The sequence below is a fragment of the Centruroides vittatus genome, unplaced genomic scaffold (assembly GCF_030686945.1).
Source record: "Centruroides vittatus isolate TY-2023 unplaced genomic scaffold, ASM3068694v2 contig_877, whole genome shotgun sequence".
Taxonomy (NCBI): Eukaryota; Metazoa; Arthropoda; class Arachnida; order Scorpiones; family Buthidae; genus Centruroides; species Centruroides vittatus.
This window is the reverse complement of record NW_027122569.1, coordinates 631,470-648,708: the sequence shown is the minus strand read 5'-3', so window position 1 is coordinate 648,708 and position 17,239 is coordinate 631,470. Positions and strand designations below refer to the sequence as shown.

At 31.4% G+C, this 17,239-nt stretch overlaps 1 protein-coding gene across 2 annotated transcripts in view; it reads right to left on the bottom strand.

The window, feature by feature from the left end:
* Nucleotides 1–12,443, bottom strand: part of LOC136983145 (transmembrane protein 59-like) — a 35,513-nt gene extending 23,070 nt beyond the window's left edge. The window contains exon 1 of one of the 2 annotated variants that reach the window (XM_067279784.1): nt 12,181–12,443. In XM_067279784.1, the coding sequence (XP_067135885.1) occupies nt 12,181–12,330 (150 nt within the window). In that variant the 5' untranslated portion in view covers nt 12,331–12,443. The remainder of the gene's footprint in view (nt 1–12,180) is intronic. The other variant, XM_067279783.1, reaches the window with a different exon arrangement.
* Nucleotides 12,444–17,239: the final 4,796 nt, after the last annotated feature.

The following is a 17,239-nucleotide window of genomic DNA, read 5'->3' as shown; positions in this document are numbered from 1 at the left end:
AGAAACACCATTAAAACATAAATTCTGCATCTAACAAAGATCTATTGAAGTTGCAAGTCCCATTTCTATAAAAAGGGTCATTGTCCTCTATGCATATTACATCATTACTTTTCAATCATTAAATATACATTCTATAAACCTATTTTCAAATTTTAAACATGTCATAGCAATTTAATTTATTATTTTATTGTAAATACAAAGACATTATACTTTTATAAATAATTAAAATGCACGTACATTATAAAAATTATTATTATACAATTGTTTTTTCAAAGTATGCAAGTAAAATAAACCAGCGATTAGATGAACTATGGTATATTGTTGCTTTGAATGATTATTTTCTCCTTCAATTTAAAGTTACAATAGATAAAAATCTAATTACGCATTAGTACAGTAAATTTTTCACCATAGTACGATGTCTAGAATGCATCCAAACGAGCACAGAAAAAATTAAAATTTCAAAGTTATTATTAAGCCAGAACGATATTAGTAACTTTCAATTCTTACTGTTCAAACGAACATTTTTGACCATTTAAGTGGCCCTCGTTGGGTTAATTAGCTTACTTAGAAGAATCCATTGCATTCCAAGACATTCAAAATTTTTTTCAAACAACGGCATTCAAAAAGGCACAAAAAATTAAATTATTTATGTAAGATTTGAAGTTGTTAGAGCTTTAAGAGATTGTTAACAATCTCTTGTTTGGAAAATCATGAAGACAAAAGATTAAAAAACTTCAAACGTCTTGGAATAAAACAGATTCTTCAAAATAAGCTTTTTAAACCTGACGAGAGCCACTTAAGTGGCCAAACACATTCAGATGAATAAACTACGTGCTAGAAAAAAGTATGAAGCAAAAGATACTAACAAAGACTTTCTTAAAAACTGAATACTTTAATGTGTTTTGGTACAATAAAAACTAATTTTATTATTAATATGTATTAATTGATCATTCTGCATCAAATTAATTTTAAAAAATCCCATTACTTCATGCTGTTTGAAAATATATACATAAAGACTGAAAATGGTCAAATCAATTGAATTTCGGATAAAAATTGTTAAAATGAAAACCAGAAAGTATGAAGTATAAAATCATTTCATTTAATGTAAATTACACTGCAAAATAGTACAAATGAAAATAATAGAAGTGTGTGTGTGTGTTTAAATTTTGCCATCTGCTTCACAAAAGTCGGTAGCTTGCCATCAAAAACATTTAATTTAGACAGCTGAACTGCCGACGAACTTGTATCAACAATCGTCAGATCAAGTTAGACAATACTTCTAGCCGTAAGCTGGCACCATTTTACGACAGTTCTCCAAAGGTCAGTAGTTTGTATTGTTGGCCAACGGCTGCATTCTTCTGACAGCACGACAACATAAACTGGCTTATGACATCTGGTTTACAACCATTGCCTGCTTCAAGTCATTTGTTTTTTCAAAATCAATTTCTAAATTCAGAATTTTAAGCATTAAGAATATAATATTAAGATTCTCATTTCACAGCAGCAAATTTTACACTCCATTAATTTCGGTTACTGAACTGACACTCCTTGATCTACTTTAGTTAAATCGTGAATCATTCCAAGACATAAGGCTTTCTAAATCAGTCTCTAAACCACATTACGTTCCCAATATGGTGTCGTACATATAAATTACGATCGTAATTGTTTCCATGACTTCTCTCATCTAAACGGTAATCTGTTATTAACTTCAATCTTTAGATCTCATATTTAATATTTTATTGCTTTTAAGTATACGAAACTGCAATTTTATTTATAACTGTCAATTATGATTCATGATCTCTAATTGAAGTCAAAAAGAAAATGGAGTTTGACTCTACAAAATATATGAGAAAAACATAAATAATGAAGTATATGATACGCAGGATGATAGAGTGTTATGCTAAATTATATTTACTGGATGTAAACAAGAAAATTAGTCAAAAATACAGTATAAAACAAATCTATAAAAATCTTTCCTTTCCACATGACTTCACTTTGGTTAATGTTCTCTCTTCTTTTTTCAACAAAAAGTGTTCCAAGAACAATTTTCAGATGCCATAAAAGAAAGAATGCGATTAAGACTCAGTAGAGCTTGAGAGTCATATTCTTAAACCGCTTCTTATAACACATGTAGCATTAACCTCTCTAAGTATACGAACTTAGAGAGACATTCTATGACTTATAAACTATTCTACAAAGTCGAACTTTTAGTTAATAACAAAAATTTTATAATGTAATTACTACTAAAAAATATGTAGGGTAGACAAAAATTTAATTAATCTTAAAATATTCTTGGTTAAGATTGAAGATATTCCATCAAAACTGTCACTTTTTTTAATTCTTGCATTCCTGAATGCGTATTTTGATGCACAACCCTCCCTTTTAGGCTATTCACTCATTAAGGGAATTTTAAAATATTTGTTAACATAACCAAATAACCTAAACGGAAGGGTCAGGATCATCATAAAAGAAACCTGGAAGTGAATTAAAAAAGGTGATCCAGAGAAGAATTTCTTTAAAAATCTAAGACCGGTTTGCGGCTTCCTCCTCTCCGTCGAATGATTTTTTTTAGAATTTTCGACTCATTCTTTTCTCGAATCGTTTTCAGTCTTAATTAATATAAAAATTAAAATTTTAATTTGAAAATATTTAAAAAATTGCCGACTTTCTGAGTCGCTTAGTATTTATCATCTTGTATTCGAGTGACATTATATATTCTAAAAGAAAAATCATATCTAGATTCCACATTTATGTTAAATTTAATACATTTAGAAATTAACTCTAATAATAATAATAAAATTCTACAGAAGTTAAATTATCTTCAAACATCTTTATGTACATTAAATTCAAAAAAAAAAAATAAAATATCACACAGTTGAAAAATAGCATATGTTTTGAGTTATGACTACAATTACCGTTTGAACAACCGTAATTTAAATTCAAATCACAATTACGAGCATATTTTTTATCCTTAATCATTATCATTATTATATCTTCCAGAAAAAAAGCAAGTACCATAACATTATATAATAATTATACAGTTCCTTTGAAGGGTATTTCAAGCAAAGGAAAAGAAATAAGCAATCAAGAGAAATGTCTTGGAAAATATGGAAAGGACAGATGAAGGAAGATGTACAGGAAATTGGAGTAGAGTGGAAGAATGTCAGGTTTACAACAATAAGAACGAATGAAGCAAATTGACTTAGCTGACCTGACTAACAGCTGGAACAGCAGGAGTATAATGATGATGAATCATATAGCACACAATTCATAATGTACAGTACATCTCAGTCTTCCGTCCTGAATAATTCTTTATTTTCTCTCTTATTTGTTAAAATAGTACTTAAATAAAAATAATAATAATGCAAATAAATACTTATTTACACAAATATTCTCAGGGGATACTAAAACTTGTATTTAAAAAAAAAAGAATAAATGTTTATCCTGATCGAGCAAGTATTCTATCATTATCATCTTTTATTAACTAAATATCCAGCTCCGAAAAATTATATTAAAGCATCAATAAAATAACGACTTCTATATTTAATATCAATTACACTATCTTTTGTACTGTATAAAGAAATGCAATAATACAACCTAATGCAATTTTCGGGCGCGCTCCACTTAAATTATAATTAAATTTATTTTTTACATTATTGTTTATCTTTACAATGTAAATGAGAACATTACTCTTCATGAACAATTCTCTCTTTTACAATTGATATCATCATCAATAATTGGGCTGCAATTTGAAAAAACTGTAGACTTATAAATTCTCATTGTCGTCCATCCATCTGTCTTTCCTTGTTATTTCAATTCAAAACTCTTCCCCCAAAGCAGTTAAATAGATGATTGGCATGACTAATGTTAAAGGAAAAGTATGATGTACAGGAGCAAGCCACTACTAATAATTTGAGGTGGAGAGCATATATTTTAAATTTAATAAATTAAAAGTATGGTTAAAAATTGCAGCCTGGCATTGTGATGATGTCACAATAAATAATTGCTTGTTTTGAATTTAGTTTTTGCTTTCTTTTAAGTATTTGGCAAATCATCACAAATTTTCGCTTAAAATCTTGTCATAGATACTCGTACAAAGATTTACAAAAATATCTTAAAATCACTTTTATTATAAATGATCTGCTGTGCCATTACAATTGTATTAATTGCATAAAAATAATTTGTTGGAATAAAACTAGAAGTTCCAAAATTACATTAATCATGACAATGAGAATGTCTTGCTATCTAAGGGCTTGTTCTCACCAAAAGCAACTGCAAACACAAACTGACCGCAGTACTTAAGTATAAAAATAAGCCAGATTATTATAATAATCTGATTCATTTTTATACTTAAGTAGGTATAGTAAAAAGCATTACAGAGTTAGATGCTTGTACTTGATGACCAGATTCTTTTATCAGTAGTGTCTTGCAGAATCCGATAGACAGGTAATTTAAATACCTCCTTTAAAACTGATGCTTTTGCTTTGAATTCATGTCTAGTATATTGGACAAAAGACTCAAAAGAAATTGTGATTAGCACATTTATCTTTTCTGTCTCAAAGTATTCCATGAAATACTTTTCTGCATCCATTGCTTTTCATTTGGTCCCAAAAGGACAATGAACCTTCTTGTTAAACATTTGGTTACCTGAAATAAGCATTCATAATATGGAGCTAGAAACTTAAAGTTATTGATCAATATTGTTACATTTTGATTCCAGACATTTATCTACTGGTGATAGCTATCAAAGTATGACTTATTTTATGGAGAGACTCATTACAATTAGCAATATAATTTCACCGAACCAATTTGGACGGTTCTTTAACAAGCATGTCTTTGTGAGAAGGGTAGAAACAGACTGCAAATCATCACTATAAGTTGTGGATTATGCCACATTGCCTAGGCACATTGGACAGCAAACATTTCCAAAGATTTCTCCTGATTTGTCAGTAAAACCAATAAAAATATAAAGATATGGTGATTCAATAATTACAAACTAATTATGAAGCCAAAAACCTGAAGAAAAACAACAAAATCTTGTAATTATGTTTTACACCTAGTCTAGATCAAATAGATACATATACATGCAAGCTTATCACACCAATGTGATAAGCGCACATATATGTGCATCTATTTGATCTAGACTAGGTGTAAAACAATATTAAGGGCTAAAAGCAATTATTCCATTGTAACGATGTATTTAAACATTAATTTTAAGCTTTGTATGAACATAAAATATATTAGATTATGGTTCAAATTCAAATAAACTTTTTACTTTTAAGAATTTTATATTTATTTTACAAACAAGCATTTCATTTTTATTATATTTATGCTTAACTTTATTCAAAAATTTTAATTATATTCTGATGAAAAACTATTATTATAAAAATATTTACACTCCCAACAAATATCTTTGCATTAATTAAATATTTTATTTCTAATAAAAATAAATTTAAACAAATATAGCAGATTTATAAGTTATGTAATTTGTTAATATCTTACTCACATTACATAATTAAACAGACTTTGATAAACCATAAGATAAGATCTAAAACCTAAGTTTCACCAAAGAGAAATATAACTACTAAATGTTCTATTTTTAACAGTTCATTACTCTCATTTGAACAAAAAAAAAATCTTCAAATTATATACACAATTCAAGATAAATAAATACATGCAGACATTTCTGTTTTACATTAAATATTTTGAGTAGCACTTTATTATATCCACTCTACGAGGAGAGTTCGATATTAAAAGGTACAGGTCAAAATTACACTAACATTTATAAATAAAGAAAATATTTAATATATTCCACAAAAACTATATACTTTTGTTTATTTCTCAACATAATCACCTTAAACATTGAGACATTTTCCCAGTGTGACACTATTTGAACATCCTTCACGCTACTGTCGCTTGCCAACTTGCTTGTAGTAGTTCGGAACGGTGTCTTCCAATTCCTCCTGATCTGCAAAGCATTTCCCCGCCAAAAATTTCTTTAAAGGTCCAAATAAATGAAAATCCAAGTAGGCTAAATCTGGACTATACTCCACGCGTCAAATCAAACTAAACTGTGGTTGGCATGGCGGAACTGAGAGGTCCTGCAACATCTTCCATATAGTCCAGATTTAGCCCCCTTGGATTTTCATTTATTCAGGCCTTAAAAGAAATTTTTGGCGGAGAAATGCTTTCCAGATCAGGAGGAATTGGAAGACACCATTCTGAACTACTACAAGCAAGTTGACAAGCGACAGTAGTGTAAAGGATGTTCAAATAGTGTCACACTGGGAAAATGTCTCAATGTTTAAGGTGATTATGTCAGGAAATAAACAAAAGTGTGTAGTTTTTGTGGAATGTATTAAATATTTTCTTTATTTATGTTAGTGTAATTTTGGCCCGTACCTTTAATATCGAACTCTCCACCTAGATTAATTAGTAAGAATTAAAAATTGGATTGATTTTAATTTTGTATAGAATCAATACCTTTCTCCAGCAAATTATTGTAGAAAACAAATATTTTTGACTAGCTAAACAAGTCAACTTTATATATATATGTGTGTGTAAGCAATATGATCGAATACAGTAGAGCATCGATTATCCGACTTAATTGGGGACTGGGGTTGGTCGGATAACTGAAAAGTATGAAAAAATACATTATTAGTATAGTGTATTAGGCCTGGTTTAAATACTAGCCTCCCTTTCATGGTCGAGCCAGTGCTGCCAGCTAAAACATGCAAAAATTTAACAAAAATAATATTAAAGTAGCCAAGACATAACCAAATGTTGTAGCGCCACATCACTAGCGAACATTTAAATTTGCCGACTAGAATGCGGTCGGATAATCGATGCTCTACTGTATATCATAAATATAAATGTTAAAAGAATATGTAGCAAGGGTGGCAGATCCTTGTCACAACAGGAACAATATACGTTTATCAAATATGAGAACATCGCATCCTATATTAGGATGTTACTTTATATATCATTTATATACTGTATTAAAAGAGAAACCCTACCTCTAAGTTCTTACTCAAGGGTAGAGATCCAATATAGGAAAGTCACAACAAGGTGGGCAAACTGTACCTTTAGAAGAGACACAGTTTGACCACCATAGATTTTGTTTAGTCCATTCCAAACAATAATATGTAATAGACTAAACAAAATTGAATTTACATAACATTCAAAATTTTATTTGACAGTCAATTCAGCTGAGTGACAAAGTTGATAAAAGGCACCGACCCGCCATCCTGAGATTTCAAGTTCAAATCTAAACAGCTCAAATCACAATAGCTTGAAAAAAGGCAACGGGAGTTAATCTAAATAAGTGAAAACAGTCCTTTCATAAAATACTTTGCTGGATAAAAGTATTACTACTAAATAAAGATCACATAGACAGATATTGATGAAAGTACACCAAACTTAATGAGTACAACACTTAAAAGTGATGCATGGTTGCAGGAACAGATTGTAAAGATTTAAATACAGCTTAAGTTATAAATTAGAAGTTAGTTGCATACTGGAAATTTCTTCTTGAACACTGAGCCAATAAATTACAGAAATATTGAGAGGGTTTTGTTTTCTATTAAGTTTGATAGATTGCAGGACCAACCTACCTGCAGTAAATCCAGTTCCAACTGTAAGATTAGCCTTTCATAGGAATATAAGAGCCTAGTTTAAGCCATTTTACTTCAAATTTATTGAACAGAAAAATAAATTTGTCAGTTTTCAAAAATAAAGAGTTTAAAAACTGCTTGATAACAACTTTAAAGTTTTTTTTTTATCATTTCATTTCTATCTTTTTCTTCATTATAAAAAGCAAATTTACCTAAAAAAATATATATATAAAATACAGAGCTAACAGAACAGCCCACCCCTTAATAATCTGAACATCACATTAAATATAGACTTAATGCTTCACCACAGGATGAGATAAATAAGATCAGTATATAGAGGCATGTAATTACATCTAACTTTCATGAGGTACAACCTGTAAATAATTAAATTGATCACTACAAATTTAATTATTATTTACAGGTTGTCCGTACAAAAGTTAGAAATTGAATCCTCTTCTATATGGTAGCATTCCTTTCTCTTTCAGAAAACTTCAAGTAGTCACCATTAAACTAATAAACAAGTTACGGCAACAGTTATTTGGGATAAAAAGATGTTCTTTTGATCATTATTCTGCCTTGAAAAGAAAATCAATGTCAACAGTTATTGCAAAATATCAAAAGAACCACAGCATGCTATCCAAAACCATTCACACGGATCACAGAGGGAGAGTGCCTGTTTTACAATAATATACTTCCACACATTGCTGGAAAATCGTTACAGAAAAGTTTAGACGGAAAATAATCAACAGTCTGGAGATCTGGCACCTGACTTTCATCTTTTCCCATTGAATTTGGATGGAAAATGATTGCAAATGAACAATGGCATTCAGGAAACTGTCATCAATTGGTTAAATGGCCTAGTTGCAGACTTCTTTAATAAGAGGATACACTACATCTCTGCAATATTATGCAATTTATTATATTAATTATTATTGTACAATTACGTATTAACATTAATTTAAACATTTTAACTGTTTTATTAATATTGCAAAGGTATAGCTTCTAATAAAAGATTGTCTCTGTGAAGGAAGACTGTTTCTCTCTATATATACTAGACTTCTAGTATCTAGTTTTAATATATTAAGAGTCATTTGAATTGTTAAAAATATTAAATGTTTGTATATTAAGGAAAAGTATATTAAGGTTTGTATATGTTATTATTATTATAGGATATTTACACAGTTTAAACCCGACAGTATTTTATTGTGTGAACAGGTTATTGTATATTTAACAAGGTAATGCAACTTAAAAATTTATTAGCGACTTGTATTTATATTATAATTGTATCTAATTTCTTTCATATTAAGTTATATTAAGGAAATAAATAAAGCATATATTTTGCTAATTTATTTATTTTATAAGATAATTTGGTTTTATTATTATTAACATAACAGAATTTAATAATAATAAAATATACTTTTATATTTAAATGCACACGTTTTTTAATCTGTGTTCAGTTTTAAAATAAAAATATTGAAGGTTTGATGGTTTTTATCAATTAATAAACAGTATTTGCAATGAGCATTACATTTGTTTTTTTTTTTACTGGTTTATTCAGATGCCCCATTTAAACGTATTGTATCTCTTTACAAGACACAAATCACATTTATCTACCACAAATAATTTTTTTCAATTTCGTCACAAAACAGCAAAATAGAAATGACAGTACAAGAAATTGATAAATCAGTATAAAATTTTTGCAAGAAAATAACTGAAGAAAAAAACAGAAATTCTTCATTTTTCCCCCCATCTTTTGCCATATCACACCTGAGGAATAAACAATAAAACCTTTGTTTTGAATAATCTATATTTGAAACAAGTGAGTAAAACCCGTCGGGCAAGAAATTGGAGTGGGTGGTTTGAACTACACATGGAGGCAGGAGGAAAAAGCAAACAAACAAACAGGACATGGGGATTGATGAAGCATCAGAAAATGTTTAAAAAAGTAAATGAAGCTGCCTTACTATTAAAGCTATTAAATTATGTTCTGGCTTAAATAACTTAATAAATCATATCACAAAATTTTTGAATTTTAATGTGGCTATATTTAAGTATAATCTTTCAATTTAAGATGATATTAATTTCAAATATATCATAATCAGTTTATTAAAGTCATACAAATCAATGACAAGAATGAATAGTGAGCTTGTAAGCCAGTCTACTATTCATTATTTTCTTTTACATAAAGATTATAATCTCTAATAGATGTTTGCTAAATAGAGAATATTGAAATGAAATGTATTCTACACTTCAAATAATTAAAACTTTGTATGCTTAATCTATTTAAAATGTACATTAAATACATCAAATCTTTCTAAAAGAAAACATTAACAAGAAATAAAAATAAAGGAAAAGCAAGATAATTAAATTTGTAAAGACTAAAAGTCAAAATTCTTTACATGTAACAAAAAACAAAATCTCTCTATTGGAGCTCACTCAACAGTTTCTGAAGTACTTTCGAGCAACCTATCTCTTGACAATGAGCTTGGTTACCCGGAACTCCTTGAGAAGCTGTCATTCAACCGAGCTACGATAAACAATGTTTTATCTAAAAATTAAATTTGACAGAAGAGTCACATTTGTACACTATTTTGCACAGATTTATTTTCAACAAATTATATATATATATGTGTGTGACAAAATGCTAAATAATGAAGCTTACAACACAAACGTTTATAACTGACAGAAATCTGTCAGTACTGTGTACTGACATGCAAATAAACACACTTAAAATCCATTCTTTAGTTTATTAAAAAGCAAAAAAAAATATAAGGTAGGAAAAAAAATGAAGCTCTGTAACTAATCATTTGAATCATTAAAGATAATGCAATTTAAGTCGTCATTTTTTAGAAAAGGGAATTCAACGATATCAAACAACACTCAAATACAGTAATACCTCAGTTTTTGTTGACTTCAGTTATTGTCGGTTTTGGTTTTTGTCGATTTTTTTCGCAAAAAATCTGTCTCGGTTTTTGTCGGCGTGACCAAATGACCTTGCTGCTAATTTTGAGAAAACAAAGGGTGACCCATGCATTTTCTGGCTCAGTGTGGCGTTATTTCTCGTTCTGTGAGCATTACCCTGCGACGGCCCACCATTGGCCAACATTTCCGTTTCCTGAACACTGAGAGTTCGGTCGTGGGTTCACGCTTCGCTAGGATGGGCTGGTCACGCGGAGTTTTCCGGGTTTTCTCCACGTCTGTAATGCCTGAATAGGGGCCAGTTACCCTTAAACGGACCTCCCGGAAGGCATTATTCCCCTCAATATGACCATCATAAACGCATACAACTACTATTACATGACAATTACGTCACACTTTACCACGGGGTGATATAGGCTAGAAGCTCATGTCCAACTAGCTTCTATAAGACAAGACTACCCCGCGTGCCTAGCCAAACAATTCCATTGCTTTCTTTTAGATTAGTTTTTTTATATTAATTTCTTATTGTTTTTAGTATTTAACACTACATTAATTCTCTATAAAATGTGTTTTTGGTATGTATTTTGGACTGTCTAGAACGAATTAATTGTATTTACATTGATTCATATGAAAATAATTGCCTCGGTTTTCATCGGTTTTGGATTTCGTCGATTGTTTTCAGACGAATTATTAACAAAAACTGAGGTATCACTGTATTAAGCACAAACGTCCGACGAAAGACCCAAAAAAAGTATTCGAAATAATAAATCGCGATTTACTTGCCGCTTCTTCTACAAATCTCATAACTGAAATTAAAACAAATCAATTAAAAATACGAACTTAAAACCACAATCAAAATTACAAAACAAAACCAATTAATTCACGTAGCCACAGCAGTCGAACCGCAGTTCACAAACAACACGTGGCTCTTCTAGATCTTTCATTTTCAATGCACAAAAAGCAAGAAACAAACTCTAGATGCTTCTCAATTCTTCAGTAGTGCGAACAGAGTTTATAAAAAGATACGACACGGTAGGAAGATACATAGTACGATATGGGAAGTTATACGCCCTCCGTAATCTGGAAGGTCATTCACAATCTTCTCGACGCAAAGAAGAAAGGTGCAGATGACATACAGAACACAAGGAACAAACTAAGTTCATTTCTCGCTTTCCGTACGTCATCCATACCTTTCTTCTTTGCATCAAGATCACAAAACACCATCCAGATTACAGAGGCTATATAACTTCCTACAGTGTCGTATCATGGCTATATAATTTCCTTTTATAAACTCAGTACACACTACTTACAAATGTGGCGAGTTAGCCGAGCGGGCCCGACCACCCAATTTATACAGGGTATTTATTTCCAGCAAATAATTAAAGCATCATTATGATGCTTAATAAGTAGGGCATATCAAAAGACATTTTAAAATATGCAAAAAATGTAATAATAATGCTAATAAGAGGCTATTCTTTTTTAAATTAAGCATATGGAAACACACCAACAAATACCTGTAAATTATATAAAGAATGTAATTACAATTGAATAAATATAGCGATGAAGTATTAATATATCAAATTATAAAGGAATTGAGCGTAAATATTTATAAAAATTGAATAAAAGTCGAGTGAAAACATCAACTTACCGATGGATAAGTGTGTAGAGGGTATGTTTTATCACAACTAGCTTCACACGACTCGGAATCTTCGTTCAATTTACCAAACAAATTACAATAACTTAGAGAATGTCCAAATGTAAAGAAAATGAATACTTTAAATAAAACCTTCGCCTCCATATCCGTAGTAACTCGCTAAATAACTAACAACAAATTGCATCGATTCGAATCATTCCAAGTTCCAAGCTAATTAACCTACTGCGACATCTGACATTATCCTCACTATAAACAAAACTATTTTTTAAATTTTATATTACCATTTTCTACTATTTAACTATTTTATTATTTATTTTCGCTTCGGTACTATTATTAATAAGTTAAATAATCTCGGTTAAGTTGTATTTTTCTTTTTTTTTTTCATAAATTATTACGCGTCTTAATTGTTCGTAATTTAAAGAGAGGGCGAAGTAGAAGTGGAGTAGCACGCCTATCGGAATGAGATGGAACTAATTATTAATTAACAAAATTTATTCTCGTTAATTAATATTTTATTGTACGGTATGATTGTTGTATAAATGACCAATAAAAATTCACGTACGATATTTATCTAAATTTGATTATGTTATCTCATTAATATCGATTTCGTCATTATTTAACACAATGAACGTCATCAAATATTCAAATTAAGACGTGTCTGGGCGGCGGCGTGAAAAATGTAGCGTGCTTCCGCCATGAGAACTCGAGCAGGGTCCTCAAAAGGGTCTATCCGAGTGGTCTCGAATGTCACTTCCCAGAAAAAGACACAAAAGAGAATACTTCAATATAATCACTTCAAAATTAATAAATGACAGTTGAACTGTATCGTAGAAAATAGAATATGATGTACAGGGATCCACAGTCGGTTCCTGTCTGAATCTTCACGTATCTTCGTGAGTGACTAGAGCTTCATTTTCGCCATACCATTAGTCGATCCTGTTTAAAAATGGAAGAGAATTAAGAACGGCGTAATACAGTTTCGAAAACTTAAAATATTGTCAATAAATTTAGATTAGTCCCTAGTAAATCAATTATCGTTACATACAACTATGCATGCAGTCGGATAAACAAGACGATTAAGACATCAGCACGGGCATCCGCTGAACCATTATCAAGGAGGGACCATAGGGATATATGCTCTCCCTATCATAATTATTGCTTAAATAAGGCTAATCCAGCTTATCTGAAGTAATTTACTATACTACCGCTTTAAAGATGAGGCATCCAGTCTAGTCGACACGCATTCCCTCCTTCATCACCCGGTCTTATCCATTGGAGATCTGACCAAACCCATGATGGATATTTTTAAAAAACTTTCTAAAACCCAATGGGTGTAAAGAATGAAAAAAAAGTACGCATGCTGATACTGTATGTATTTATCTTAATAAAATTTCCAAGTCTCATTAAGCATTTGTTTATTTATGTTATACGAAATATAAATAAATTACAAAGTATTATCTATATTACATCTATACCTTTTAAATAAGAGAATAGATTGTGTTAATTTTATTAGTTTTAGTGATGAATGAAGCACTTTACTTAATCTGCCATTCAAAATTAAACATCTCTCTTCCAGCGGGATGTCAACCTATTCTCAAGATATAGGATCGAATTCAGTCTAAAAATTCGTTATTTATCATAGGCAACACGGATCGACAACATTTTCCATCCTTCAATCCACTCGGTGGGATGAAATCGGTGGATCTGCTTGGAGTTAACGCTGCAAAGGATCCCAGTTCGATGCCAATCCACAGCCTTACAAACTACAGTTCACATCATATCAGTATGGCAATGTAAATTTTGGTATTTTCAGTGGTAATTTTATACGCTGATTCTAGAAAATATAATTATATTTGATTTTTATCTTCGTGATAAATTCTATAATTCCCCAGATTATCGTTTGACAAATTCAAAAATATTCCTTTGTTTTCATCTATAAACTGTAGTGGCCAGATGTCCGAGGCCGTTAAGGCGTCAGCCTACCGCTCTGGAGGAATTCCCGATCGAAATTCGGGCAAACTACCCAGAAATGGTGGTCCTCATAATCCGGCAACCTGCATTGTAGGCCTGGCCGAACCCACTATAAGTACAGAAAAAAAAGGCCTTCTTAGTACCCACATTATGGAAAGGTTTTCTTTAAAAAAAACCTATAAACTGTGGACAATATTGTTATTTAAAATTTTTAAATCACGTTTTCAAAGATAAATATAAGACTGAATGAACACATGCATACTTAAATCGCGTATTATTTTTAATGCAATTTTAATGAGTTCTTTTTAACTCTCGGTCCTGTGGACATAAACAAGACTCTTTTATCAAGTCTCATTATGGGCTCGACCAGGACCACAATAGAGCGACTGGATAGTGAAGGAAAAGACCCGACATATCTGTATCCCCGAAAAAATTCCAGGGAATTTTCAATCCGTCCAAACTCGATTTGGAGTCCTGCAGAGCAGTATGTTGGCACCCTAACTGCTCAGCTACCCGGGCATGTAAATTGTTTTAAGAGTTTTGAGCTCATATACAATTTTTTCAGTCTAATAACAAATTTTAAAATAACTATTTTGGACACAGTGAGAGTACAATAAAAGAAAATTTTATATTTGTAATCGTACGATTAATTGAATGAATATTATATGTATTTAATCGAAAAATAGAACTTTGATTCCAAACAAAATTGATTATGAACCGTCAATTATTTGCCCTACGATATAAATATCAATAAACACAACATAAATAGGTGGACATGATCTATTTCCTAATTCAGTGCTATATTACGAATTTACAATTTAAAATACTATAATTTCCAACAGTTGTCATTATTTATAAAATATCTTTTGATACAAAAAACAAACATTTTTTCAATATTTGCGTGATGGGGAGAAGGAGAATTTTAAATTTCTTTCATAAAATCCAACTGATGGAAGATCAAGTAGTACAGTTCTCTTTATTTATGAGAAACTCCAACAAATGCAACTGCTCGGAACTCTATCAATCTCAGAGGAGGCCTGCGTTTAGGCCTTGTGGTAGTTTTCTTACAATTTCTCACTTCAGCATTTGATTTACAAACTCGTTTCATTCAATTGTTCTTGTACAAAATACATAAAAAGAAAAAGAATTATTTGTTTACACTATATACTCATTGACAACAAAGTTACGCATACAAATAGAATTGTCTGATATTAAACAATCGACTTATATCAATAGATATGTATGTCAGATTTGTAAACGATTACAGTTGTGACACGAGTGCACAAGCAGAGTGCCTTAATCCTTATCACACTATCCTATAAAAAAGGCTCGCAGAGGCTCAGTGTTCAGAATTTTCGGTGTACCTGTTGTTTGGAGGTCCTTGAACGCCGGGCCTGTCTGTACGATGGAAAGATGCACAGCCGACAGAGTAAAAGGCTGCATCACGGAGTTGATTAAAACAGGAAAACCGAATTGCCCGCCATCTGGGTCGACTGTGAGCAGGCGATAGGGAAGGCAAGGTGAATATAACAAACAGACACGTTAGGGAAGGTTCATGATTTTGACCAACTAATGTATCGCGCAGATTGCTATAAATTTACCAGTATACACTGAAGCTAGCAGAACATATAATGAAACATCGCGAAAACCATAGAACTTCGTTTATAGTTTTAAAAAACTATTTTAAAAATGTCTGCAAGTGGCCATATTAGAAACACCGTATACCCAATGCAGTCACCTGGTGTGACTATTTTAAGAATATAGACATTTAAAGGAAGATGGTAAGTTGTTTTTTTTTTGTAAAATCAATTGTTATTGATTAATGGTAATTGTTTTATTAACTCAAATGAAGTACGAAAAAAATTTTATCAGATTATTAAAACTGAAAAATCTTTTAATGATGTGGCCATAAGTTTTGAAGCGTAAATAAATCATAAACCTAACGAAATTTTCAGAAAGTGTCATACGATATAAAACTATTATTAGGTAAGGAAAAACGTCCAAAAACCATTTTTGATAATTTACAACAAAGAAAAAACCTACTGTAATTTTATAATATGCCTATCAAAAAAAGAAACTTTCTTCTCTCTCGACTATTATGTGAGTTGAATTGCGGTCATTATGAAAACTTCTCTTTTGAATACGAATTGGTACGTGTTCTTATTTAGAGAATGAGGTGGCTGTCAAAACGAAGAAACAGTTTTATGATTGTATTAGAAACATATCCATTATTTAGCGCACTTACCTTATATTAAAAATGTTCATATTATTATAGATCTAAATAAATTTACCCTTCACCTATCACGCTTTTAATGGGCCTCAAAGATAAAGTTTTCCTAAGGCCTCGCAAACCCAAGACCCACCTCTGCATACGGTTCACCAGAGGAGACGATGCTCTGATGCTTACACAAGCAACACAGAATCAAACAGCTGCAACGGAATCATTTTCTCTTATCCAGAAAAAGGCGGAACTCTCTTTACAAAACCCTCTCTACCCGTACCACTGGCAGGCGATTAACTATCAGAAGCAAATTAGCATGCACGATGACCGGTATGCGTTCTGAAATAGTCCGCTTCGATTGCAATGGTACCGTGACAAAGAAGCATCGACTATTACTGTTTTGGCAGTATATTATCTCTGGCGACAAATCGTCTGTTTGGGAACGAACGACCACCATGTCAGAGTATGGAGGGCCATCGGTAAGCACTTCAGTATTATTGCTCAGCGATACTCATTGCCCCTACTGCTGGTGTGCTGATCTAGACAGCTTCCCAACTAGCACGTCACCACTAAGTCAATCGTTCAACTCTAGCAATGGTGCGAGGAACATCGATGGTACAACGGTAGGTTCAGGAAATCCTGCATCCTCACGTGTTATTTTTCATGACAGAATTGCAGCCTTTTCCAACATGATAATACTTGGCCGCGGAAAACTAGTGTTTACCAGGAACGTGTCCATGTCGTCATAATTTCTTCACCCTCCCAGTCTCCAGATTTATTGCCTATTGAGAATTTGTGGGACCGGGTGTAACACCAGTTTCAGCCATCCTCTAGTGTAGAGGATCCGGAATGATTGTTGCA